The 27,879-nt window shown below is 30.7% G+C and overlaps 3 protein-coding genes across 3 annotated transcripts; 1 reads left to right on the top strand and 2 right to left on the bottom strand.

Annotated features, from left to right (window-relative positions):
- The first annotated feature begins 399 nt into the window (after positions 1–399).
- Positions 400–3,649, top strand: LOC107261734 (vicilin-like seed storage protein At2g18540). Its single transcript, XM_015722933.2, has 4 exons — positions 400–779; positions 1,260–1,438; positions 1,511–1,903; positions 2,096–3,649. Exons 1-4 carry the CDS (start codon positions 455–457, stop codon positions 3,404–3,406), a joined length of 2,208 nt encoding a protein of 735 aa, XP_015578419.2. The 5' UTR covers positions 400–454; the 3' UTR covers positions 3,407–3,649.
- A 611-nt stretch (positions 3,650–4,260) lies between these two features.
- LOC8264195 (probable protein phosphatase 2C 55) lies at positions 4,261–7,936 on the bottom strand. The gene is made up of 5 exons (XM_002525064.4): positions 7,753–7,936; positions 7,043–7,613; positions 6,440–6,746; positions 5,618–5,767; positions 4,261–4,730 (listed from the first exon to the last, which is right to left on the bottom strand). The coding sequence occupies exons 2-5, from the start codon at positions 7,537–7,539 to the stop codon at positions 4,434–4,436; spliced, it is 1,251 nt and encodes a 416-aa protein (XP_002525110.1). The 5' UTR covers positions 7,540–7,613; positions 7,753–7,936; the 3' UTR covers positions 4,261–4,433.
- Positions 7,937–14,237: 6,301 nt separating this feature from the next.
- Positions 14,238–17,620, bottom strand: LOC8264196 (zinc finger protein GAI-ASSOCIATED FACTOR 1). The gene is made up of 4 exons (XM_015722951.3): positions 16,864–17,620; positions 16,392–16,788; positions 16,023–16,306; positions 14,238–15,549 (listed from the first exon to the last, which is right to left on the bottom strand). The coding sequence occupies exons 1-4, from the start codon at positions 16,985–16,987 to the stop codon at positions 14,759–14,761; spliced, it is 1,596 nt and encodes a 531-aa protein (XP_015578437.1). The 5' UTR covers positions 16,988–17,620; the 3' UTR covers positions 14,238–14,758.
- Between the last annotated feature and the right edge of the window lie 10,259 nt (positions 17,621–27,879).

The following is a 27,879-nucleotide window of genomic DNA, read 5'->3' as shown; positions in this document are numbered from 1 at the left end:
AATAAAATAAAAAAACTGTATATGATAAATTTATGAATATCACATAAAGATTTATAAACAGTTTCGTAATTCTTTATACAAAGGGACAAATACCTGTCTTACAACGCAAGAAATATCCACCAAATCTATATGTCTAATATTTTACCCTTAGAAACTGTAATAGTAAATATATTTCGAAAAGTTAAGCAGTCAAAATTCAAAGGATAAATTCCTTTCATAAAAAAAATAAAAAATAAAAAAATTCAAAGGATAAAATAACAACTTTGTAATTTAGCGGGAAGAAAAATCTAAGCAAATCACTACGTGTCCAGTGAGCATGCACGTGTCCGCATGAAGGACACGTAAACACTCCCCAGTCATCGCCTTCTCTATATATAACTACACACCAATAGCAATGTATCAACGCATTTAGCCTCTCCGTTGTTTAATTTCTTGAACAAGAACAAGGAAAAGAATGTCCAGAAAAGCTTTCACTATGCCATCTTTACCATCACTTTTAACACTATTCGTTTTGGTTTCTTTGTGTGTCTTTGTTCGTGACGGTGAGGCCTGTCGCAAGGAGAATGAAGATGATGTTTTTGGTGGTGGAATGAGGCCGTCTATGGTGAAGAAAGGACACAGGAAATCTTTAGTGGTGACTGAATATGGAGAGATATCAGCTGTTGATATTTGTAGTGAAAGGAAAGGGGGTTATCATCTTGAGTTTATGACATTAGAACCTAATGCCTTGTTTCTTCCTGTTGCTCTTCATGCTGATATGGTGTTTTATGTCAACACAGGTATTTGTTTTAATTAATCCTTTTTTTTCCTTCTTGTAATTGATTAAGTTCAAAATGTTTCGACTTCTCTCTCTCTCTCTCTCTCTTTTTTTAGTTTTAATAAGTAGGGGATTCAACCTTAATTACTTCATTAGTTGTTAATTATGATAAATGCAATCATTAATTATTTGCATTTTACTTCTTTCATAAGAGACGAGCCTTCTAAAGAGATGTCTGAATATGGACCCATTAAAAAGAACATTCAAATTCATATGTATAGAATCTGTCATGCCACATTAACATGTAATAACACGATGAAACTATAACTTCTCCCAGTAAATTGCAATATGATAAGAAATTCTTGATTATTTTATATTACCTTATCAGTAATTTGATTGGCTTGTTGCACCTTGAGTTGACGAAAGAATCGAACTAAATTTTCATACCATTTTATTAGTTGCTCGCATTATCTAGAAACTAATTGAATGAAGAGTATCGTAGGGAGTGGAAAGCTGTCTTGGGCTGAAGATGGAAGAGAAATGAAGAGGGTGAACATAAGAAGAGGAGATATTTATAGGCTGCCTGCAGGCTCAGTTTTCTTTATGCAGAGCAACTTGGAGCCAGAAAGACAAAAGCTGAGGATTTATGCTATATATTCAAATACAGATGAAGACCTTTATGTAATTTTTTTACTTCCCTAATCTCCCTTATTATCTTTGTGAGATTGGTACATAAATATTTATATTTTGCAGGAGCCGTACATTGGAGCATACTCTAGTATCAGCGATTTGGTTCTTGGCTTTGACAGGAAACTCCTACAATCAGCTTTTAAGGTGTCTGGAGATGTAATAGAAGAAATGGCAAGTGCAATGAGGCCACCAGCCATAGTGCATGCAATGCCTGAAGAGAAGAAATCAATCCTCAAGGAAATAGAAGCTAGATTTCTAAATGTTCTTATTGGTAATAAAGATGGTGACTTCTATGGCGTCAATGGTCACAAGAAAAAGAAAACCAAGATATTCAACATTCTAGATGCTAACCCAGATTTCGAAAACTGCAATGGCTGGAGTGTGACTGTTGGCAGAGGTGATTTGAAATCTCTTAGAGGTTCCAACATTGGTGTTTTCATGGTGAACTTGACAAAGGTATATGGATAATGAGTTCTTCCATCAATTTATTATAGTTATAAAACCAAAACAAATGTAGAATTTCCATCAATGGGGTAGTTGTCTGTTAACTTTGAGGTTTTCAGTTTGAGAACTAGTCGGAGCCTAGATAATTGCCAAAAAGAAAAATAGCAATCTAGAGTGTTTATTCATTTTGGTTTTCACTTGCAGGGGTCGATGATGGGGCCGCACTGGAACCCAATGGCTAGTGAGATAGCAATAGTGTTACAGGGACGAGGAATGGTGAAGGTGGTCTGTTCCAGCAATGCAAATGAAGCAGACTGCAAGAACATGAGGTTTAAGGTTGAAGAAGGAGATGTGTTTGCAGTGCCTAGATTTCATCCTATGGCTCAAATGTCGTTCAACAATGACTCATTTGTATTTATGGGATTTAGTACTTCAACAAGGAAAAATTATCCTCAATTTTTAGCTGGGAAGAGTTCGGTCTTGCAAACTTTGGACAAAGATATCTTGGCCTTGTCCTTCAATGTCACTAACACTACAATTCATGAGCTATTGGCTCCTCAGGAGGAGGCAATTATATTGGATTGTACTTCTTGCGCCGAGGAAGAGCAAACAGTGATGGAGCAAGAAATGGAAAAGGAAAGGCAGGAAGAGGAAGCTAGGAAGAAAGAAGAGGAAAGAGAGCGAGAGGAAGAAGAAAGAGAACGAGAGGAAGAGAAAAGAAGAGAAGAGGAAGAAGCGAAGAGGGAGCAAGAGGAGGCAAGGGAACGAGAAGAAGAAAGGGAAAAGAGGGAGAGGGAAGAAATGGAAAGGAGGGAAAGAGAGCGAAAAGAAGAAGAAGAAGAAAGAGAGAGAGAGGAAGAGAGAAGACGACAAGAGGAAGAAGCGGAGAGGGAGCAAGAGGAGGCAAGGGAACGAGAAGAAGAAAGGCAAAGAAGGGAGAGGGAAGAAATGGAAAAGAGGGAAAGAGAACAAAAGGAAGCAGAAAAAAGGGAAGAAGAGGAACGAGAAAGACGAGAAGAGGAGGAAGAGAGAAGACGACAAGAGGAAGAAGCGGAGAGGGAGCAAGAGGAGGCAAGGGAACGAGAAGAAGAAAGGCAAAGAAGGGAGAGGGAAGAAATGGAAAGGAGGGAAAGAGAACAAAAGGAAGCAGAAAAAAGGGAAGAAGAGGAACGAGAAAGACGAGAAGAAGAAGCGAGGAGAGAGCAAGAGGAGGCCAGGGGACAGGAAGAAGAAAGGCAAAAAAGGGAAAGGGAAGAAATGGAAAGGAGGGAAAGAGAACAAAAGGAAGCAGAAAAGAGGCAAGAAGAGGAACGAGAAAGACGAGAAGCAGCAGCAAGGAGAGAGCAAGAGGAGTCCAGGAGACAGGAAGAAGAAAGGCAAGAGAGACAAAGGCAAGAAGAAGAAGAAGCTAGGAGGCAGAGAGAGAAAGAAGAAGAAGGAGGTGAAGAAGAGCATGAAGGTGGCGGTGGGGAAGGAGTGAAAGCTCCAAGAAAAGTGTGGAACTGGAAGTTTTAAAGGGTGCAATTAGCTGCTGCTGCAGTATTGCAAGATCGTTACTCTTTAGTTTTGTATATTAATGCGTATGTCCAGTTTTCGAGCTTCTATTTCCTTAGTGTAATAATAAGCTCTGCGATCTATGCTTTTGGACATCATGTGCATATTGTAATGAGCTTGAGAGCTTTAGATTCTTTCACGAGTTTGGTGGTGACTTCTTTCATGTAAAAGAAGTTTCGGAATCCATATTGGTTCTCTTCTTTCTTTCCTTGCACTTCTGTCTGGTATACTGAAACTACGTGCTGTCAATTTATACACCCCGGTGAAGTGGATCTTTGATTTAGAAAAGCACGAGATGGTGTAAATTTAACTTGAAACTTTTCAAGTTTCGAGCGCAACCAGATCAAGATGTGAAGTTCAATCCGTTGGATGCTTCAATCAAGTTAAAAATTGGCATTAAAATTGAATGGGTTAATTCATTCGGGTAGCATTTGTTGCTTCACGAGCAGAAGAATTTATATTCGAATACTGGTGAATTTTGTAATACTTCGTACCATTATATTTGCTCGTAGAGCTTCAGAAAAGAAAGAGATTTTAGGAATCGGAATGAGTTTGCGTTGTATTCCTCTTTCTAAAGATTATTTATGTATAACAGAAAAATCTTTCTCACTATATGAATCAAGATATACACCTATTCGAATTCTAAGTTGTGAGTTAATTTTCCGATTCACATGTACAAAATGGAGGAAATAGAGGACACTGGTCAATTGTAGCTAGTGATCGGTACAACCAGCTTTCATCAGGTTTTTCCAAAGGCATTTTAATAAAAGTCAAAAGCAAACAAACATACACATATGATAAAAGTGAGAAGAGGGTCTCCAAAGATGCAGTTTTATTAATCAAAATGTGATCGAAGATACATGTAGGCGCTAATGAATAACTTGCTCCGCTAGGTTTCTTGGCCAAATGACAGCTCAGGGATTTTAAGCCAGTTAAAAAATGAATCAGCATACTAACCATTGCTGCAGTCGCACAGGAGAAGACACGATCACCCAATTTTAGATCTTGTTATGTATGAAACTACAACAGTTATGTCATCAAGTTTGCCACCATAGTAGCGGAATCCAGCATCTTGAGCTGCAGCAGAAAAAGGTGTTTGCCTGTTCCTATCTTGCGCCCGTTGGCGTGCCAGAGCTGCAATCTTCTGAGCTGTTACTTGAGGACCTAAGCCAGCTCTTACCGCGTGAACAACAACAGCAGTAACCTCGTTGTTATACAAGTTGTCAAATAATCCGTCTGTTCCAGCAATAATTACGTCACCAGGAGAAACTGGAAAAGTGAAAACCTGAGGCCATTAATCCAAAACAGATGCTTAAGTCAGAGTGTCTGTTGTTTTCCAAATCTCAAACTACTCACTATTTAATAAAGCAACTACAAGTGGAAAATATTCCTCAAACACTCTATTCTTTCCAAAACAATAAAAAAAGAAAAAGGAAAAAGTAGCAATTTTATTTGACATTCTGGCAGCTAGGAATTTCAGGGACCATAGAACCAATTCCTTATTCTCTGCTCTAACATTTGAGGTTCCTCAAACAATTCCTCAGCGCCTGGTTCCTCTCGGCTCAAAAATCACCACTGGAGGCGTATGATAAATGCAAAAGCAAGTGAAGCAGCTTTTGCGGGTAGCTCAAAATCCTATTTTGCGAAAAGTTGGTTTCTCAAACTTTTCCAAGCAGAAGTCTTTTTTATGATTTTATGGATAAATGTATCCCTCAAAAGTAATTTTATTGACACAATTACCAATTAAAAGTAATTACATAGACAAAATTGCCTGTAAAAGTACTTTTTAAAATATATTTACCAAACAATCACTAACTTCTATAAATAGAACTTTTCAAAATAGCACTTTTATCAATAATCATAGCTATTTCGAATAGTTATGCCAAACTGACCCTTATTCTCTGCTCTAACAATTTCTTATCCTCTGCTTATTCAAGAGATCTAGGCAAAACAGAGGTTAAATTCAATTCTCAGTTCGGCAGCTATAACCAATTGTATTGTAGCACTGCATGAAATTTGGGATTAATTGCTAATAAAATCCAACGTTATCAGAATGCAGGAACCAAACAACATTTGCTTCTACTACAAACACAGAAGCATGCTAATAACTATAAAGGTCACGATAACATAACTAAGAGTTTATACCATTCAACGCACAGTGAATTCACTGACCTGGCCAGAGCTTGGTAGATCACCCCTGCCTCCACTCTCCAGTTGGTATGTAAAATTGAAGCCATGCTGCTGGACTGGGGATTGGAACACAGTGCATCCATCTCTGACCACCATAAATCCACTGTCTCCTAGATTAATAGCATGTATTCCCTGATAACGAAAGAAAAAAGAAAGATCCATATAAAACTACATAGGCTTAAAATCGAAAGTTACTAGATTATACTTGCTGAAGCAAATAATTCAACAAGTACTCAACACAAACTTGAATAAATTCACAGTGCTGGTTGACGATGAGATATGTTCATATGTATGACCTGGAAACTAAATATACTCTTAGCATAGCTAGCAGCGACAGTAACCTATTCTAATACTTCTAAATAAAGATCTTCTCCTACCATAAAAAAATAAAATAAAGGACATGTTCATAATAAACGACTTCACTTAGTAAGAAAAGTACTTACTTTCATCCAATAGTAATAAATATTGCATTCATTTTCTTCTATAAATTACAACAATTTTACTTCAGAATCTGGTTTGGTGCCACCAAGAATAGCAATTAACCACCTAAACCACTATGGGCTCACATTGAAATTCTATCTCTTTTAATGAAGGCTTGATATTAACTGATACTGAAATGAATTTACCACCAAATATCAGATGGCAGAAACTAAATGATTCTATCATATAATGACAGCGGAGGGACCAAAATTCCATCAAAACTTGGATATGCATGCATCTACAGAGTTCATTAAATTGTTGTCAATTCTTATACAGAGAAGAGACTGACAATTAAGGCCAGTAGTCAAAAGGAAGAAAGCAGACCTCATTTGTAAGGGCAATGATGCAGGCTGTTGATGAACCCTGAGCTTTAGTGCTCGAGTGTGCCTTCTCTAGCACCCTTCCTGGGTCAATTAAACCCGTGGGCTCCTCTTCAATTGCACTTACTGAGTTAGACATAAGTTCACGGGCGTATTCTCCAGCATTAATTCCCACGTCTGCCCAACCACCTACTCCATCTGCCACTCCAATAGCTTGCCGCTCTGCACATATAAAGTGAGCATCTTCCCCACCTGTTTCTTCCTTATCAGGATGCGGCAAATAACATGATCCTGAAAGCAGCTTCAGGGTTCTGTCACCAAGAATAGTTCTCCACTCAATACCGAGCAAGCAACTAAGTTACTACATATAGTTCATTATCTTAAAACCAGTTGCATGAGCAAAGTTTAGTATGATGATGATGTCTTTCTTGAATGCTATGAATTCCATTCCATTATAAAGGAAACACCATAAAATCATTGTAGAATCATTTTAATGGTTTCAAGCACACAAAAAATGGTAAATATAAATGTCATTCCTACATGCAAATGCAATCAGAACAAAAGAAATGGAAGATAACCGAAACATACAGAAGATAAGAGGACATACTGGCTGGACACCATGGAGTTTGTCAACTGTTCCTCATGAGGATTTCCATCAAACGATACATCAGGAGCAGCTCCAGCAGAAAATTGCATAGAAGACAAGGTATGCAAGTTTTTCAACAAGGGCCCAACACCAAAATAATTCAACTGACCAGTTCTCCTTATTGCATCAAAACTAGAATACCCGCAAACCAAACGACTATTAGGAAGCTCTCCGTTTCTCATTCTTATGCTAGCTTTTAAGCAACTAGCACGACTTCTATCCGCAAAAAATACTCCGCTAGGTTTTGAAATCTCCAATCCATTTCCACAATTAGTAATCATATCATCAATATAAACATCACCAAAAACAGCTTTAGAACCAGAAGCAGCCATAGAATATCTAGAAAGATAACGTCTTACTGAAAATCGAGAACTTTTCGGCAACAAAGACGCTGAATCTCTAGCAATAGCAGCTGTTCTAAATCCTAAATTCAACTTCACAAGGAACCCAGATGGCATTTTAGCCTCTTATACCAAATACCTCAGTTTCTTGAATCACTCCCTTGGAGAAAACAAATATTTTCATGTGGAACCTGAAATCGAAACATAAGTTGAGGATTTTTTTCAAATGGTAACAAACTAATGACATTTCGTTGATAAAGATTAATGCTTTAGATTCTAAATATGGAAAGAAACTATAAAAAGAACTTGAAATGTAAAACAAAAAATAACCTTTTCTATTGGGATTTGCAGAGAGAGAGAGAGGGAATTATGGAGATAAAAATTGATACTTTTTTGTGATTAGTGGAAGCTCCGAAGATGGGTTTTGGTTATCTTCGGAGCTTCTTTGTCTCACTCTCTCCAAATTTTTATCTCTTCCTTTTCTTTTTTTTTTTTTTTTTTTTTTTTTGTCTCTGTTGTTTCTTTTGTGGGAGAAAGAGAAGCCAACAAAAAGAAAAACGGATAAACGGTCATTTTGCCCCTCAACTTATATCTAAAGATCAAATAGGTCCAGTTTAAATTTTTTTTTTTTAATAAATAATCTCTTAAACTTAACTTATATCCAATAATTAAATATATTTAACAAAAAAATTTCAATATATAACCTCATGCAAGAATTAAATATATCCAATTTAAAAGTATTATTTATTTTTATTATATTTATTGATGTATTATATAATAACATATTTGATAAAATTTAAAATTCGTAATCTAGTGACACATTATAGACTTATTTATTAATAAATTCGAAATTAAATTTATTTAGTCTTTAGAAAGTTAAAATTTGATTTATTTAATCTTTAGAAATTTAAAATTTGACTTACTTAATACTTGTCATTTTTTATCAATTAAATCTAAATTTTATATCAATAAATTAATAAAGTAATATTATTTTTAATCTTTATATTTCAATTAAAATTTAAAATATAATATTATTTTTATTTATTAAATTTTTTAAAATTTAATGTATTTGACTTTTGGATATAAGTTCACGGGACTATTTGCTGAAAAAAATTTAATTATATATATTTGAACCTTGATATATATTCAAGGGGGTATTCACTAAAAAAAAATTAATTAGTATATTTAACTGTTGAATAAAAATTTAGGAGGCAAATTGACCATTTTCTAAAAAAAAAAAATTATGCTCTATAGTTTCACTCTCTCAATTTATCTACTTGGGTCATTTTTGTTTGTTCTCATTTATAACCTAACTGATTTTACTCTATATAAATGTTATAATATAGAGCCGTTTCTTTAGTTTAAAATTGATTCTTAAAAGTTGACTTGTAAATACTGATTTGCTTTTTATTTTTGTTTAGGGTTTATCTAACATCCAATTAATAATGTCTATTACAATAATAGAACATGTTAATGTGATTTGCAAATATACCAATGAAGACAAGCTCTTGTAATTTTAAATATACACTAATTTAATGTGGAGCATGAAAAGATGGTGCCATTTTTAAATTATCATATTATGAATCACGAAGTATTATGATGTATTGATATGTTATAGATAAAATATATTTTATTAAAAGACTGATTTAATTAGCCTAAATATATTGGAAAGCTCCTTTTATAATTCTCCTTTTTTAATACACTAATATCCTTATATGTGAATGATATACAATGTTAAAAAAATAAAAAATAAAAATGACTAACGAGTGCACAACAAAAGTGGGACCATGAGATGCCCCACCGGGTGTGAGATGTCAAGATGTGGTGGGTTGTTGGTCCACCAGTAAGAGATAATATGTGAGCCACTTCTGTATTGTTTGGTCAGAAATGGGTTTTGAAGAGCCATGGGCTCCCGCTCCCACAAATTTTATTGAATGGTCTCAGAAATTTGGACTCTTGAGGGGCATCAAGAGGTAACTACTGAATAAGGATTGGGCTTTGATGTAAGACAAATATATGCTCAAGAAAAAAGCATTTTCCAGGATTAAAGGGTTTGCCTGATCCATACAATACTCGGGCCAACCCAATTGTTATGCATTTTAGTCTCATGAATTTCAAATATCAAACTTTTATAATCTATATATACAAAATCTGAGTCTATGACTAGTTTTCATGTATAATTATCTTATTTATTATAACTATTATGTGCAATTTTTATATATTTTTAAATTAATTGATAGAAAGATATTAAATAATAAATTATTTAATTAAATTATGATTCTAGTTTTAAACGGTAGAATATTTATTATATTCTTATTAATAATCTATACATATATTTATCTCAACCAATAATATTGAAAGTTTTATTAAGAAAAAACAGTAAAATATCGAATATGATTGATCATATCGTGGATTATACATTTATTAAATAAATATTAAAAGTATTTAATTTATTATTAATCAAATGCTGGAGATATAAACTTTTTAAAATAAAGAAGTGGAGTTTTTCAGTTTTTTTTTTTTTATCTAAAACATATTTATATAGTAAGACTCGTGGACAGACGACTAATTTAAATTCACTTTTGAATATTACAAGTCATCTTTGTGTGTTGATAGCTTGACAAGCAGAACGAAAAAACAAGAAGAAAAAAGAGGGTCTAGTTAGCCATTGTCTGCGGCATGTGTGGAAGGATACAAGATTTTGTGGTATAAAAAAGGTGGGCAGCAGCCAAGCCTGGTGGACCTCCCTTAATTCTACCACATGTTTTTGCAAGTCTTATTATATACCTTGAAGCAGTCAATCTCCAATGTCCATGACCTAAAGCAATAGCTTAATGAATTGTTTTGCTAATTCCACTTTGGTTTTTGCTCAGATGTGAAACAAGAAAATCGGAATAAGCTTGTGAGAATGAGGGATCAGAAGAATAAAATTGAACACCAATCTCCATGCACAGCACCCATATACCAACATGCATGTCATGATGAGAAGAGAATGTGTGATGTTGAACTCTATGCACTTGTTTTGCCAGGTCAGAATTTTGGGAACATCATTGAGGTCTTCGTGCTGTGTATATGGAATCTTACCACATGAAGTTGCTTTCCAAAACTTTAAATTCTAATAAGTTGATAGATAGAGAAACTTGAGGTGTGAACATAAATTATGTAGTAATCTCTCATTTCTGATCTTTTTCTCAGAAATTTGTTTCACTTTCATAATATGATAGTAAGTTATAGCTCATAGAATTCTTAGGAGGGTCTTAAGGAGAATGCCATATTTGTCTCCAACGAGGTTATTTATAAATTATTACTTTTTTTTTAAAAAAAAAAGAAAAATTAAAGTGGTAAATTCTGACAATATTATTATAATGCTTATTATTAGGAAAATAATTATCTAATTAAAGTCCGAGAATGAAAAAAATAATTTATTTTTCTTATATATAATAAACACGTGTCAATTATTCGTATTTGGTTTCACATAAATGGTCTTACATTAATAATTTATTTTCGTATTTGAGAGATTTTGATTTAGACTTAATGTATACATCACAACTAATAAGAGAGTGACACGTATGTACGAGTGTTTTACACTTTGGTATTAGATGATTAATACATATTTCATAATTTAAAACTAATAAATATGTGTCCATTATCTACCAATTTAATATATAAGTGGAGATATACACCGAATTTAGATAAAATATTTTATTTATGTAAATAGTACAAGGTATAATATAATTTTGGATTCAACCTTATTGAGGTCCGACCTTCGGTGATCTTAACTCGTGTTCTCCGAGGAAGTAAAATCAGCAACGCTACGCAGATATTAAAACGACTCAGTATTTTGTCAACAAGAAAGAAAGAAAGAAAGAAAAACCCTAAAGAAGGAGAGGAAGCAAAAGTCAGTTTGGAAGGACAAGGGGACCTACTAAAGCGATGAACCAATGGCCGGATATAAATGCTCTCCGGCAAATGAAATTATTGCTTTGTTTTATCACTATTTCTCTTTATCAAAGTGAAAATTAAGTTTAATGTGATAAATTTTGATAATTATTTATTAAACTAATAATTAAAAATATAGATCATATTTTAGGATAGATTAAAAAGAATATCCCCTTTTTTTTTGGATCATATTTGCTAGAGATAAGATTTTTTTTTTTTTTCTTTTAGGAGATGTATCACTGTTTCAGTGGCTATCATTAATTACAGATTATAGTGCTTATCAAACATGGTTGATTGTATATTCAATAAGCAAACTTGATTGATTTAAGATGAAATGCTGCCTAACTATAACTACTATTCACAAGCTACAAATCCATTCTATGAATCTGTATCTTCTGTTTTCTTTTCTTGAAAAAAAAAAAAAAAAAAAGGACAAAGTCATGTGTTTCTTGAACTCGTGGGATTCTTAGAGAAAAAGACAATTTAATTACTTGGAAAGAAAAGGACAGCCGCCTAACATTTTGAGACTGTCTTAACAAAACAAATACTGGATGGATTGCACATGTCGACTCTAATTTGACATAATAGCTGACAACTTAATTACCATTAATATTTACATATAAGCACCTTTTTTCATATTAGCCGGATGTTGAAATTTTTAATTTTATTATTATTACTATTTTTTAAATATAATTTTTTATTTTTCATTTTATAAAATAAAAAAGAATTTTCCAATAACCTAGTATACTGACATATTAACTATATCTTCATATTATATCTTAACTAAGTACTTCATCTAATTTAAGTTTGATCACATACAAAGCCAACCCTTTGCTCATTAATTTACACTAACACATTTTCAATTTTGATGAGTTATATAATATATTTAAAGAAAACTGCCTAAGATTTTATGATAACTTATCATAATGCTGAAATGCATACAGATTGGAGTAGAAAATTTTCTTTAGAAAAATATATTTTAATATCTAAATGTTAAAAATAGTTTTAGAAATTATTAATTCAATTATTAATTTTTTTTTAGTTAGCTGGAAGCCAAATGAATTGTTCACTATAATATATAATAAGAACAAATAAAAATGATATTATTTTACTGATGTAAACAGATGATGGCGAGGAAAGTGAGCTCGAATGGCAATGGTTCTCCAGTTGAGATTATTAATCTAGTTTCAAATATCAAATAGGAAGAGTGATGTTAAAAAGGGTCTTCTCTTCTGTATAAGATGCACAAGAATACAAGATGAAGATGCCAAATGGAAAAACAAGCAAGCGAACGTGGAGAAGAAAGACAAGAACAACACTAAACAAAAGGCAAAATGAATTGTCTTGGGGACATATAAGACACTAGAAAACGACAAGAAGAAAAGACAAACCAAAAGTTGGACTTTGAATTTGATAATACATTCAATATTAAAAAAAAAAAAATGTTTGATAGCTTTGTAATCTTAATGTATTTGTTTCTATTTAATTGTGAATAAAAAAGCAGTTGAATTATATTAAATCCATCATGTTCTCAGGTTTTGCCTATATTATATAGTCAAAACTGAAAATGCATTTATCTTTATATTCAACATCTACACCACAACCACCATTTTGATTGACAAACATATATAAATCCTGTATTTGGTTTTCTTATTTTTGGCCAAAAAAAGACAAGTATATAGAGATCTTGTATTTGGGTGTTTTTTTTTTTTTTAAAGATTTGTGGAGCATCCTCAAATTGAATTCCTCCCTCACAGATTGAGGAAATGACTCTAAAATTAGAGTAGAATTTTGACCCTTTAAAGCTGCTACAGAGTTATTTGATTTTCTTACTTGGGGTGTGGTCCAATCCAATCCAACTTTGGGACCAATTATGACTCAACCTCCATCATCCTGACTACTCTAGCTTATCCCACAGAGGAGTTGTGGTAGTAAAGATAGCAAGGTAGAAGTACTGAGTGCAAAGGTCCCTCATTTTCATTTGCAACAAAACAATCATCTTCTGCTATTGGATTAATGATATATGCTTAGACTTTGTGACACTTCTAATTCAATAGACTACCACTTTTCTCTAGTATTAAGGCAATGTTTGATTCAACCTGGAAATGTTATAGGATTTTTATCTTCTTGTCTAATAAGACACAACTAGAAGATACTAGGTGTTGGACCTTCTTCCATGATAGCAACCAAATCTCTACATTGGATTATTGGATCCAAGAATCTTTCTTTTCTTCATTTTGTCTTGTATCCCATGGAAATCAAGAAATAACAACAAAGTATAAGAAAGAGAGTATATGGAACTCAATTATTCCCTAGTGCCATGTACAATGATGTACTGGAAAGAAAATTTTTTATAAGGTGTTTTTATAGTTGCAGGGATGTATGTATGTATCCTGTGCAGCTCTACTCAAATTGATGTTCAGTCTAATGAAAAAGAAGAAAGAATCAATCACTTTGTAGTTTCTCCCTTTTCTTTTCCTTTTAGTCACAACTTTCTCATTCTTTCTTTCAAGTAATAATAACTCATCAATCATTTGCTGATAGAACTTTTAAGAAGCAGTAGTTCTTTCTTTTGTTACCTCCTCTTTTCCTTGACCTCCTCCTTTTTCCTACAGTAATTTTTCACACTCAGCACTATTGTTTTGCATATACAAATTACTGAAGACAGATTTATTTATTGGATAACTAACATGAGAGACAAATCTTTGACCCTTCACATTAATTCCAGATAGTAATGTTTTGGATCTTGATTTCTTGTTTATGAATTCACATCATTTTGTTTGCAGTAAATGACAGCATTGCAGCTCGTATTTATCCTTCATATAGCCATCATGTAATGAATCCAATTAACACAAGAATAGACCCCATAAGAAAGATACAAGTAATTATGGATTTGATTTATAAGAACAGAATTGCTGAAGCAACATCTAAATATAGACAGTTACAAGATCAACTCAAAAAGCATCCACCACCAGCAACATGCTGGGTCCATCTCTGCATTCCACCTCACAACAACAAAATTTTTACATGTTTATCAATTTAGATCTGGAGCTGCTAACCAAATTATGAACTCTCGTTTGTTTTCTCATGATTTATCTCGACAATCACAGAGCAGCTGATGTGATGACCAAGTCGACCAACAAAGAGATGGTTTTTTGTTTAAGCTCAAGTGACCTTAACATTTATGCCGAATAACTTAAGCCCCCAATACATGATGAGGAAAGAAAGAGTTCTCAAACCCCATCATATCACAACTCTGCATCATCAAGGCAGAACAACAATTTAAAATAGTAGGACTGCCTGTGATGACCTGACCAGATATTCTGTTCAATTGTACACCCTTCCTTGACTCCCCCCGTTCAAAAATAGGGAAGTGATAGTTCTTTCCTTGACAAGATCATGAACTCCTTCCCATGTCTTTTCCAGAAAATTCTCCGCCTCCAAAAGAGGCTGCTGCAGCAGCTACATCTAGACCACTACCAATAGACGTAATTAGAGCTGACAGGCCACCGCTAGAACCTCCACCAGCAGCCATTCCCAATCCAAGAAAATCAAGGGTAGTTTGCTTAGGACCAAAAACAGAAGGAGTTGCCATCATCAATTCCTTTAATCCTGAACCTCCATCACAAGGTAATCCAAGTCCTAGCCCAGCAGTAACTGAGCTGTTTTCAGGCTCCACTCGCCTATGACCCCATTGCATATTGTCTTGCTGAGATGATGATGACGAAGACGACACAATCCCCAAACCACGAAGCAATGATGCATTTGTAGCAGCAGGCCCCATTTGAGCTGCTTTTTGCAATAGTGCAGTGGCAGACATTGCTGGTTGACGTGGAGGTGCATATTGACTACGCTCTTGTCCTCCAGTACCAAATATTGACGACCCATGAGTGGTAGAAAGACAGAGAGAAATTGGTTCATTGCAGGATGGAGGCAGATCTGTTGGGCGTTCAGGGCGAGACATGGCCCGAATTAGGTCAGTAAAGGCAGGAGTTTGAGGTGGCTGTAGGCTTCCAGATGCAGTTGAGGAAGCAAATAGACTAGCAAAGACACCATTGCTGGTGCTGCCATTGCTGCTTGAGCTGGTGCTGCTACTACAACTTCCATTTAAACAAGCTGGGAGAGGTGCAGGAGCAGGCGCCTGTGCTGGTGCTTCTTCTACAATTGGAGTGGGATTACCTGGCAACTCTGCATATGCGAAAAAAACAAGAGAAAAGAAGAAAACATAAAAGGGTTACTTAAACATTCAGTCATGGAAAGTCAGGCTTTTCTTTATGAAGAACTTTAGATGAAAAAGCAAGAGCCAATAGTGGATCCCTTTCCATAAACTAAACCCACTTCTCTTTCCCCCTCTTTTAGCTTTTGAATGACTTGTTTTCTTTATCATATCAAAGATTGCGTAAACTGAATCTCACAAGTCTTAAAGAAAATTTATATTTCTTGCTTCCTTTAGCACTAAAGCAAAATAATATACTGTGCTATTTATCTTAATAAATACAAAGATCAATACCAGACAAAAACTACTAGACTCCAAGATCCAACTAAAGAGAGACAAAACAAAGACGATTTCTTGTTTGTAAAGGCAAAAAAAATATAAACCCACAAAAAATTCCAACAAGAAAAATGCAAACTTTCTTTCAAACTTTGAGTCAACAGTATACCTGGACTATGAATTGGTGAAACTGAAGAAGATATTACAGCAGCTGACTGAGATAGAACGGGTGGGGCTGAAACTGTAGCTGGAGCTACAACTACAGCTGCCGGTGGTGGTGGTGGTGGTGGTTGTTGAGGCGGAGTTGGATCAACCTTCAGCTCAGTTTCTGAATTCGAAGTTGCAGCAGCAGGATTAGGATTAGGATTCGGATTTGAAGCTGGAGGCTGACCTCTGGCACTCTCCTCTGCCAAAGCATCACAAAAGGCTCTATGTGTGATGAAGCTATCCCTCCTTCATAACAACAAAACTAACTTCAAAATTCCAACCCACCTGGAAAAAGTATCTAATCGAAAGGCAAAATAAAATTGACAAGAACCTCGAAAATAAAGTTCCACAATCACATTTATACTCTCTGGTGCCGCAAATCTTAGAGTGAGCTTTCCAATCAGACTGAACAGCATATTTCTTAGAACATTTATCACATTTCCACTTCTTCTCTCCATGTTTCCTGCAGAAATGCTTCTTTATTCCAGTAAGATCACCTAATGCTCTCGACGGATCATGATGAACACAAGTTGGTTCAGGACACACATAAACTCTCTTCTTAACTTCCTTACTCGATCTCTGCCTCAGTTTCCATGGTAGATTATGGCCGCGGCGATGAAGCTGTAAGTTTTGATCCCTTTGAAACCCCTTATTGCAGATTTCACATACAAATCTGTTAGTTGCCAACAGGGTTTTTGGTGATAGAGCAATCACCTCTGCATCTGGATCTGCAATAACAGTAACCTAATTAATCAATCATCAAGACTTTCAGTACATATTTTTTTTTATCATTACATTATTACCTGGCATTCCGGGAAGGTTTCGCTTTTTCTTGGCAGTGGATTTGGGTGGCTGTGGCTGGTTACCGGAGGAAAAAACACTAGCTTCACCAGAAGCAGTAGAAGAATTATCTAAGTCAACTGACATAATATGAAATTACTAAGAACTAAACTTAGTAAAAGATAAAGACAATTGTAGATCAAAACAAAAGAGAAGATACAGAGAAGGAGAGAACAATTTATGTCATTTAACTCAGAATTTATAAAAGAAAGACAAAAAAAGGTTTAATCTTTGAATTTGGATGAAATACTTGGAAAATAAATTTTTTTTTTTTTTGCTTCTAGGGTTTTGTTTTAGCTCTGTTTCTTTCTCTTTCTTTCTCAGCTACCAGTCAATCTAACTTTATTTGTATTTAGGAAACCCAACTACCAGCTCTTTTATAAGTACACAACCCAGAAACTCACATTAATCAAAAGAAACATAATGATTAAAAACCATAAAGTCTGCAAGCTAGCCCAAAACTAGTAATCAAATTCAAAACCCAACAACCAGTGATCGCCGGCTAACTCTTCTTCTCCGATCAAACAGTCAACTAATGAATAAATAAACAAATACCCATCAAAACCTAATCATAAAAACGTGTATAACAGAACAAAACAGAGATGGATAGATAGATAGATAGATTATAGATAGACACACAGAGAAAGAGAGAGAGAGAAACTTTCGTGGGAAAGCTTTTTGGAGAGAAAAAGGCCAAGTCTTTGGTCTTTGGTCTTACTTTTCAGACAATAGAAAAAGAATAAAAAAAGATTTATTTGATCAGTAAGTTAAAAATAATAAAAGTGTTAAGATTAAGTAAGCTTTGGCCAATGTTTTAATTTAAAGAGTTTGGTTAAGTATTTAATTAAATAATAATTAACCTTGGCTTATTGTACAAATTTTGTTTAACTTTTTTTCCAGTAATTGCACAACAACAGGAAGAGGATTTACCGTGCAGTTGTCGTTTTCAGACACAGTAGTGTTATAAAACTTATAATACTGTGTTCGGTGCTTTGTCGTTTAGTGAAGTGTTATTGAATTCGTCTTCTTTTCTTTTGTTGCTTGCTGCGTGTTTTGTTTTTGCTTTGGGACAAAAACAAGAAAGAAGCTTAAGACTTTTGAAGAACCTGTGAAGTGTCTCTCTTAGATTTATCATTATTGTATTGTTTTCTTCCCCTTTTTTTTTTCTCCCTTTTTCTTTTTCTAAATTCACGAAAAAAATAAAAAAAATAAAAGTCAAACAACTTTTTATCTTGAATTCAAGACTTTTTTTTAGTTTCTTACCCAATCGGATTCCGCCACATGGAATGTGTTTCGTGAAGTTGAGCATGTTCGATTGCTACCCAATTTTTTTTAATTGAGATTAGGTTCACCTCCAAAAATTAGAGAACCGTGCACAGCAATGAGGTGTAAGTAAGATTCATTAGATGTTGAAAAATTGGACAGACATGTGGCTTGCTTTTTGATCTTCCTTCTACATATATTATATATATATATATTTTTTACTATATAGTTTTATTTATGAGCTTTTGCCATTCTTCTATTTTTCTTTTTTAGTAATATCCAAATTTCATTATTTCCTTCCATTTTTAAGAGCTCCAAATGACACCAATGCATATATTTTTATGATTTCGGTCTTAAATATGTTCCTTTTTAGTCACTCCAAAGTAATAAAGGGTGAGACGACAATGTCGGCGAAAAAAACCGGCAAAATTTAGAAATTTTCTATTTTTGAGGGACCTGTTATCTTTTATTTTAATTTAAGTGAGTGTGTCTGATATGAATATTTTAATCTTTCATACTTTAAGAAAATGTATCGGAAATGTTTTCTAGGGAAGTTGTCTTGGTCTCATTTTGTTAGATTGAATGCTATTTTTCAGAAAAAGAAAATGTGCTTTTTGAAGATATCATAAAACAATATGCCAAATTAAATCATAATATAAGAGCGAAAAGATCAAACAAAGACGGTGAAGATATAAAATCCAATCTAGCGCAAGTTAGACTGTTGAAATAATAAAGGAAGAGAATCTAAAATGGTGTTTAGTTCGTATGTTACAAAAATAATTTATTTTATTTATAAATAAAGTTCCAAAATTCTTTATTTATAAATAAGTTTTATCTTATAAATAAATTTATTTTTACTGTGATTTATAATAAATGAAGAATTTATAAAAATTAATTTAAAATATAAAATTAATTGAGAGATAATATTTTTTTTTTAAAGTACCTATTGATCAATTACACGGGAAAGGTTGCGTCTTTTTAATCAAATACAATGTTTTATCAACCATAAGAAAAAACTATAAAATTAAAATATAATAATATCCTATAAAATTTAATTAATTAATTAATGACATAAAATCTAAATAAAATCTATTTATATGAAATAAATTATAGAATCTAAACTTATAAAAATGTTTTTTGTAAAAATATGAAATGTACTAATATTAAATATAATATAAACGACTATTTCAATTATAACTAACTAAAATTAAGTAAATAACTTGCTCGTGCATTGCACGATCATTATTATTATTTTTATATAAAATCAAATTTATATATATAATTTAATTCAATTGTTCAATATTTAATATTAATTTATAATAATTTTAGAAATAATATCAAACAAACTATTTTTAAATATCTTTAATTTTTTAAAATTTTATTTATATTATTACATTAATAAATATTAATTTATTAATATTATCTTTAAATTAATACTATCAACAAATTATTTTTAAAATATTTATTTATTAACTCTAATATTATATAAATTAATACTATCAATGAATTTTATGTTACTATTTTTACAAAAATTAAAAATTATTATATAATTAAAAATTAATTTATAATAAAATATTTAAAGTATTATTTTCTATAATTAGAATCATTATCTAATTAGAAAATTAATTTGTTAGTTAACATAATATTAAAATATAATGAATATGTTATCTTTTAGAATAATCATTATCTATTTAAAAAATTAATTTATTAGTAATATATTATTTTTTAGAATTAGAATGAATGTTTAATTAGAAATGTAACTTATTAATCAATAAATTAATAGAAAGAATCACAAATTTACACATAAGTTTGAATTCTACGTGTCAAAATAATTTTTTTTATATTAAAATTAAACACACATGTTAGAAAAATTATAAATGTCAAAAGTTAATATTATATATAGATAATAAATTAAATTATTAAAAATTTATATAGAACACACGTGAATAAAATATTAGTCTATACTAAATATATATATCGTAATAAATAGTAAAATGATATATATATATATAATTATTTAGAATAAATAAATATTGTGTCATTCATTTAGCCGCTCATGATATTAATAGGCTTTTAAAAATCTTAAAACACATAGAAAACGATCATGTTAGCTCTCTAATTAAGTTTTTCAGTTGGGAAAATGCTGCAAAAGGGGTTATATTATGCCCCAATGAATTTGTGAACCATTTTGTATAACAAAATGAAAATTAATGGCAGACAAGACAAGGGGGAGAGCCCTTGAACCTGGGTATTGCTGGTCCTTTGCCCTTTGATAACAACGAGGATGAGTTCTTGCCTCTTGAAGATGGACCACTTTTATTTTGGGAAGAAGTACTAAATTTCACATTGGTAAAACAATAAAACAAATGTACAAGTAGAGTTCCAATTCAAAGACCGATCATTACTTTAAATTTTCCGGGAACATATTGTTAGCTTCTGGCGTTTGTTTCTTATTAAAGCAATCGAAGATTTATGTTAAATTATTATTAAAATAATTATTTATCATATTTTTACATCAATATTATGAGAGTTTTTTTAGTATGATTTGATTATGATATTAATTTTTGGAAAAAACATGAAAGTGATACTTAATTGCATTTTAAATCCTTTAAACAACTTTCTCAATAATATTCTTTAGCAAATTATAACAATATCAAGTTATTTGGCAGTTAAAATGATTGAATTAAGCAAGTGCAGTAGAAAATTAGGCATGTCATTACCATAGCTTTGTTGACTAATAGAAATCCATTACAATTAATCTGAGTCATATTGCCAGAAGCTGGATTCCCTCTCTCAATGGGTGACACAAATGTAATTTTTATATAATATTAAAAATAAATTAGAACTAATGGTAATAAATACATCAATAATATTTAATATTTAATTTATAAATAAAATGATAAATTAAATCCATTTAAAATATTTTCTTATTTGTATAACGAGATTCGTAATTTATAACTTGATATTCATCAATAAAATATTTAATCATCTTTGTGTCCAAAGAAATTACTCTATATTAGAGATATAATTATAAATTAAATTCTAAATTATATATCTTTTAATAATTTTATTCAGTTATTTTAAAGTTTTAAAATAAATATTTATTTTTAAAAATATTTTTCAATAGTAATTTTTAAAATACTGTAATAAAAAAATGACATATATAAAATCGACTGTGCTTACTAAAAGAATAATTATCGTGAATTAACATAAATAGTTTATTCTAAACTTAATTATATAACTATTAAAAATCTCTTATATGTACATTTTTTTATAAATTTTATTATTTAAATTCAATAAATTTTTTATTACTTTAAATAATTTTTATGTTAGTAAGTATAATTAATTTGTCAAATTTATTGTAAAATTTTAAAAATGCTACTAATAAATATTTTTAAAATAAATTAAAAGTACAGATATTTATTTTAAAATTTATTATATATTATACCATATTACTAAATAAACAGGGAAAAGATATTTAAATTCAAGATTTCACAAATCAGTTATGCAAATACTTCTTAAAAAAAAAAAAAAAAGATTCAGCAGCAAAATCAATGATATAAGTGACTGCTTCCGAATAAAATAATATATTATTTAGAAGGAAATGACGATAATGCTCAGGTGAGGCAATAGAGAGAAATTAGAAGCAGGCAGAAAGAAAGATACAACCAAAAAGCCGGCAATGCCACTGCCTTATTTCTTTTTCCTTTAAAATTTATTCAAATGGGTCCTTTTGCTTTTCTTTCTTTTTTTCCTTTTTTTAAAGGTAATATTGAATCCTTTTTCTTTAATTACAGTAATGTCATTTTAAAATAAAAAATTATCTCTTCAATTTAATCAGAATTTGTTGAAAAAAATACATGTACCAACTAACTCTAACTTTAACCATCCAAAGTAGTTGCAAAATCAATTTCACCTTCATATTAGAGATTTATAATTAATTTTACTAAATAAAATTTAAAATTTTATTTATTTAAAGCTGTCATATATATCATAATAAATAATATAATATATTTTAATATTAAATAATTATATTTATTTAAAATTAATAAATATATATAAATTATTTTTTATCGATTTATTGTATATGAAAATATTGGATAACAACTTTTCATGAAATTTATGGTTATTAAATTCTATAACTAGCCGTATGACTCATGGCATGTTATATTTGAATCAAATAGGCTGGTGTTATGTTCAATTTAATTTCTATTTTTCTGTATTAGTTAAGTAGTATAAAAAATATTTTAAAATAAATTGTACTGAATAGAGAACAATAATTTTATTTTCTTATAAATTAAAAGGAAGATCAGAGAACATTAATTGGCATCATATTTTGCACTTACAAATACCAATCCGTCAATGATAGGTAGGTTATGGAACCCATCAGAAGTTCCAGTTTGGCCTCTGCCCCAACTTATATTAAAAATAAACTTGCATTAAGTATATTGTTCCAAGAAAATTAAAAAAAGAAAAAACACTAAAGTTTTACATAATACAATTCCATGGTAGACTATATATTGTTGAATGATAGTTGAATACATATATTATATGGTTTATCTTTTCTTGCTCTCCCATTAAATTAGGACCACAGTGATCCAAACTCATTGTTCAATTCCTAACTATTATTTGACATTTTAAGGACATAGAAATCCTTTTTTTTTTTTTTTTATCAAAATATATTTTTATAAATAATTTACTACCAAACTAATTCAAACTTTTCACAATTATATATTTCTTTATGTATTTATCATGAACTATAATTAAAATAAAATTTAAATGATGTAATATTACGAGATTTATGAATAAATTAAAAATTTATTTACAAAATATCCTTTACATTTAATTAGAATTTAAAAATATTTATTTTAATAATTATTTATAAGAACTAATTACTAATTAAATCTTGAATTTTATATTTTTCAATAAATTTATCTAATTGTTTCAAAATTTTAAAATAAATATATGTTTTTAATTTATTTTTCAAAAACACTTCAATAATAATTTTAATATTTTACAATAAAAAAAATGATATAGTAAATCAATTATGCTTACTAACATAAAAATTAGTAAGTTAATAAAAAATTTATTAAAAATATATTAATTTTTTTTATAAATATATGAAATAATATACATGTTTGCAATTTTTAAGTTTATGATAAATTATTTTTACTTAATCATGATTGTTATTTTTTCAATAAGCATAATCAATTTTCCATATTATCTTTGATATTTTAAAAATTACCATCGAAAGTATCTTTAAGAATAAATTAAAAGAATAGATATTTATTTTAAAATTTTGAAGCAATTGGATAAAATTATTAAAAAGTGTAAAATTTAAGATTTAATTTATAATTAAATATAATTAGGTATAATCATAAAAAATGTTTAGTTGGATGTTAGATTATTTAAGAAAGATTTATTTTATATCAGTATTATAATACGAAAATCAATAAATTGGGACTTCCTCTTATTCAATCAGGCTGGAAATATTTTTACTGGAGGAAGAAGGGGGCCCCTTTATTAAGGTGCGATGACTGGAAACCATGTTATGTAAATTTTCATTGTCTTTCCACAACTACTTCGGCCCTCATCTAGTTTGCAATGCTACAAATGGAAAACTACATCTCAATGACCAGTCATTCTTTCACTTTCTCTTCTCACTTTAAATGGAGAAGAAGGAAGAAGAAGAAGAGAAAAAGAAAGCAGTAGCAGCGGAATATCTAATTCACCAACAGATAAGTTGCCATCTTTGAACATGTAACTTGCAAAAGGGGATTCCATCTTTTTTCTTTTTTTTTTTACCTTTGACAAATATTGACAGGGACAAGCAATGCCATCCATGATGTCTCCAGTCCCCACAGTAATGATGATCCTTTTTTTTTGCTTTGAGTATCTGTTAAAATTATACTATTTATTACTAATAATTCACTGGATCGACTGTTTTTCTTATAATGTGATTGTAAGCTAGAATACTGATCATAATCTAGTGATGGCATTATCTCTCTCTAAATATAGTTATAAATCAGGATTTAACACACAGCAAGCAATCGTAATCCCTTTGATTATTGAAAATCTACCCGAAAGAGCATTGTAAGTAAAAAGCATCTGCATCGTACAACTTATATGAGTATATATGTGTGTCGGAGCAGACAAGTGGAAGGTGGCCAAGTGGTGGATTGAGATGCTTGCAATAAGTGGGGATCACTCCTTTGTGCTGCTGCCCACAGATCAAAAAACTGATCTCAACATAAATACAATATCTCTTTCTGCTTGCTTGCATTTACAACATGCATGTGATTCTGCAATTGAGATTTTGCGGTACATCATATCATATCATATCATATATATCATCAGGTGAAACAAATATGTCTGTCCACTGGAACATCAAGAAACAGAAGAACACCTATCTTAGTCGCAATGAAACATTTTGACAACAGATAAAAACATAAAAGTTCATGTGCCATTTTATGCATTACCCATGTTTTTATCTTCAGTATGGTTTTGTTATCTGAATTATGCGGCATGAAAGACCAAAAAATATGAAATTTAGCAAAAAAAAAAAAAAAAGATAGAGCTGCAGGGTAGGAGGAAGAAATTAAGGCTATTTATTTGTGATGATATAGGATTTCTGTAGTGTGCTTTTTGTCAGCATATATAATACAGGCAATATAGTGGATTAAGCAACCATTGTCTGGATGGGGGCCAGGACACACAAAAGTCTAGATCTTTTTCTTTATCAAGCTTGAGTATAGATATATATGCATATGCATATTACAAAAATCTATCGCATCGAGTCACTCTTTGCTAATAAATAAAAAATATCATTATCTTAAACTAATCAATGGCATGTTGACCTAAAAAATATAAGGAATCATCAGCTTTGTCATTGAAATTTACTTCTTTTCCCATTTGAAAGCAATCAAGCACAATAGTCAAGTTAATGATCATTAAATGAATGGCTAACTTCTCATCCTAATCCCAACTTCCACATTATTAACAATCCTTCTGTATCTTCTGATGTTGCAAAGTCAATTTCTTGTGTTTTCTGTATCTTCTGATATTCTGAAATTTACATCTTCCCATCTGAAAGCAACCAAGCTACAATATATAGTCAAGATATATGTTTGAGTTTATATATATGTATTCAATGGTCAAGATATATATTTGATTTCCAATGCCAGGTCACTGTTTAAAACACATATGCATTCAGGTTTTGTTGCTTGCAGGTTATAGACTTAGGAAACTGTTCCAGTGAAAGAAGAAACAAAGAAAATATAATTTATCAGTGTTTTAATCATATATATGCTTAGCTGAGTTCTGTTATTGCATAGAAAAAAACCAAGAAATATGCATACATTAATGATAATAATAATTTATACCTTTCCTCAAATATCTTGTACTATAGATTTATAAGTATTCAGCGAATTAGTTGAAAATTTGCTGAGAGTTTTATTAATAATTTTGTAAAAGTTGTGAATTATTGTAGAGTGCAGATATACACTCTTTTCCTGATCTTGTCTCTCTGAATTTTATTCTTTTGCTTGTGGTGCTGTCTCTTGTATGATTTTATCATGTCAGCTAAAAGATCAAAAGCAACCCTTTTCTGCATGTTATCATTGCATTGTTTAAAGCATATCATTATATAATACTCATATATAGTTGTATAAAGAGACCATGTTATCTAGGGCTAAATCATTCATCTTTATTCAAGTGCTTATTGCTTTATAAACTGACACATTTGGTGACAGAAGTAACCATCTGCAAACTCAAGCTAGCTACAAAAAGATAAGCTCATGCTAAGAATTTATCACCAAGATCATTTCAAGCAACTAGGTTTACCACCTGCAATTTATAAGAATTTCAAAATAGCTTCTGAACTAGATTCTTTTGTCAATCCATATATATACCACCCAACAGTAATTCTAAATAGACTCTTAATATATTAGTTGGGTAGTTGTGTGTATATGATAAAAGTGAGAATCATGAACTGCTAAAAGTGAGTTTTTTCTATTATAGAAGTATAGTTGGATTGAATTGCAAGAAGAAGGGCTTAAAGTACAATTGCACTGCAGGGTCCATACTGGTTGGATTGACTTTGATCATCATACCGAGGGGTTTTAACGAATGTAAGTTCATGCGAGAGTAAGGAATGGGATAAGGCCTTGTATTGATTTTTGTTTAGCATTGGAGGTAATAAAAGAGAGACTTCAAATTGCATTTATGATGAATCTGGCCATGTTTAATCTGCCATTTATTGAAATATTGTAATTGCATCTCAGCTATTTACCATCACTAGACTTAGTCAAGAAAAGAATTGAATAAAGTCACATGAAAACTAAACATAAATTGGATAATTGGTCAAAGAGTAATCAACTATCGACGACCATCTTTTGATTGGTTTGAACACTTAAATATAATATATATCATTATTTTGACATATATAAATTCTAATTGACGTATAATTTTATAAATTTTTATATTAATTTATTAATCGATAAATTATTTTTCTAATTAAATAATAATTCTAATACTAGAGATTATCATTTTAATAATATTTCATTTGCTTTCTAATCTTGAAAAGTAACATATTAAATATATATATATATATATATATATATAGTAAATTAATACATAACTTTTTTGATATTCTATTTATTTTTGATATATAGTCTTTTATGTGTATATTTATTTTATATATAAATATAATGTTGATATATAATTCTTATATTCATCTTATAATTAATTTATTGACTAGTAATTACCTAACTAAATGTAATTCTAATCCTAGAAAATATTATTTTAATTATACTTTTAATATTATAATAACTAATAAGTGCCTAATTATACAAATGGATTCTGATATTAAAATACTATATCAATAGCATTTGTAGCATTAATTTTATATATAACTAATAAATATTTTAAAATATTTGTTATATTTATTATATCAGTGAAATTTTAAAATATTAGAAATTTAGTTAAGAAACGCATTAAAAATATTTTAAAAATTAAAATTGGATAGATAATCATAAAAAATTAAAAAGTTTATTAAATTTCTTTTATAACCTTATTCTATATTATTATTGTAATTAAAATAATAATAACAATTATGGAAGATGCAAATAAACTACCAATTAATAAAAATATAATTAAAAAGGAAAATGACTAATAACATATGCAAGATCTAAAACAAATCCCAAAAATGCTTTCTATCTTCCTCTCCAAAAATAAAACTTTAAAAGCCTCTTTTTGAGGTTGCTGGCAGTAGCCTCCAAATCTTTCTTTTCTTTATTTATTTCTTCTTCCCAGCTAATGAAAGAGTCCAAATTTTTAGATTCAGGATCTTTAAATATTTTTCTTATGTTCTAGTTTGGTTGTTTTATTACAAGTTTTTAGTTCGTCATCTCTTAAAAAGGCGGTAATATCTCCCATGGTGAAGTTCTTTAGTGATCCATATTTCTGGACGAGGAAAGTCTTTCTAGACTCAACAGTGTTTCATTCATGAAAAGAAGAGTACTTTAGTGTTGAGAGAGCCTTTTGGATGTGTTGGATCTTCTTCATTATGTTTATATCAGTTGAAGAATTGGCCTTTGGTCCTTCATGTATCTGGGTTTCTTAGTAAACTGAGTATCATTTCTATTGAGAAAAAAAAATAAAGGCACTTATATGGATTTTTTAATAATTTCAAAATAGTGTCTGAAATTATTAAAATT

The sequence above is a fragment of the Ricinus communis genome, chromosome 7 (assembly GCF_019578655.1).
Source record: "Ricinus communis isolate WT05 ecotype wild-type chromosome 7, ASM1957865v1, whole genome shotgun sequence".
Lineage (NCBI taxonomy): Eukaryota > Viridiplantae > Streptophyta > Magnoliopsida > Malpighiales > Euphorbiaceae > Ricinus > Ricinus communis.
The sequence above is the reverse complement of the archived record's forward strand: the minus strand, read 5'-3'. Positions and strand labels throughout refer to the sequence as shown.

Excerpts from the sequence above, each read along its gene's own strand:
- LOC107261734 (XM_015722933.2), top strand. The coding sequence starts at position 455 with ATGTCCAGAAAAGCTTTCACTATGCCATCTTTACCATCACTTTTAACA. Across the intron at positions 780-1,259 it reads GGTGTTTTATGTCAACACAG|GGAGTGGAAAGCTGTCTTGG; the intron begins GTATTTGTTTTA and ends AGAGTATCGTAG. Across the intron at positions 1,439-1,510 it reads ATACAGATGAAGACCTTTAT|GAGCCGTACATTGGAGCATA; the intron begins GTAATTTTTTTA and ends TATATTTTGCAG.
- LOC8264196 (XM_015722951.3), bottom strand. The coding sequence starts at position 16,987 with ATGTCAGTTGACTTAGATAATTCTTCTACTGCTTCTGGTGAAGCTAGT. Across the intron at positions 16,789-16,863 it reads AAACCTTCCCGGAATGCCAG|ATCCAGATGCAGAGGTGATT; the intron begins GTAATAATGTAA and ends CTGTTATTGCAG. Across the intron at positions 16,307-16,391 it reads TGTGGAACTTTATTTTCGAG|GAGGGATAGCTTCATCACAC; the intron begins GTTCTTGTCAAT and ends GTTGTTATGAAG.
- LOC8264195 (XM_002525064.4), bottom strand. The coding sequence starts at position 7,539 with ATGCCATCTGGGTTCCTTGTGAAGTTGAATTTAGGATTTAGAACAGCT. Across the intron at positions 5,768-6,439 it reads TCATTGCCCTTACAAATGAG|GGAATACATGCTATTAATCT; the intron begins GTCTGCTTTCTT and ends TTTCGTTATCAG. Across the intron at positions 4,731-5,617 it reads ATCTACCAAGCTCTGGCCAG|GTTTTCACTTTTCCAGTTTC; the intron begins GTCAGTGAATTC and ends TAATGGCCTCAG.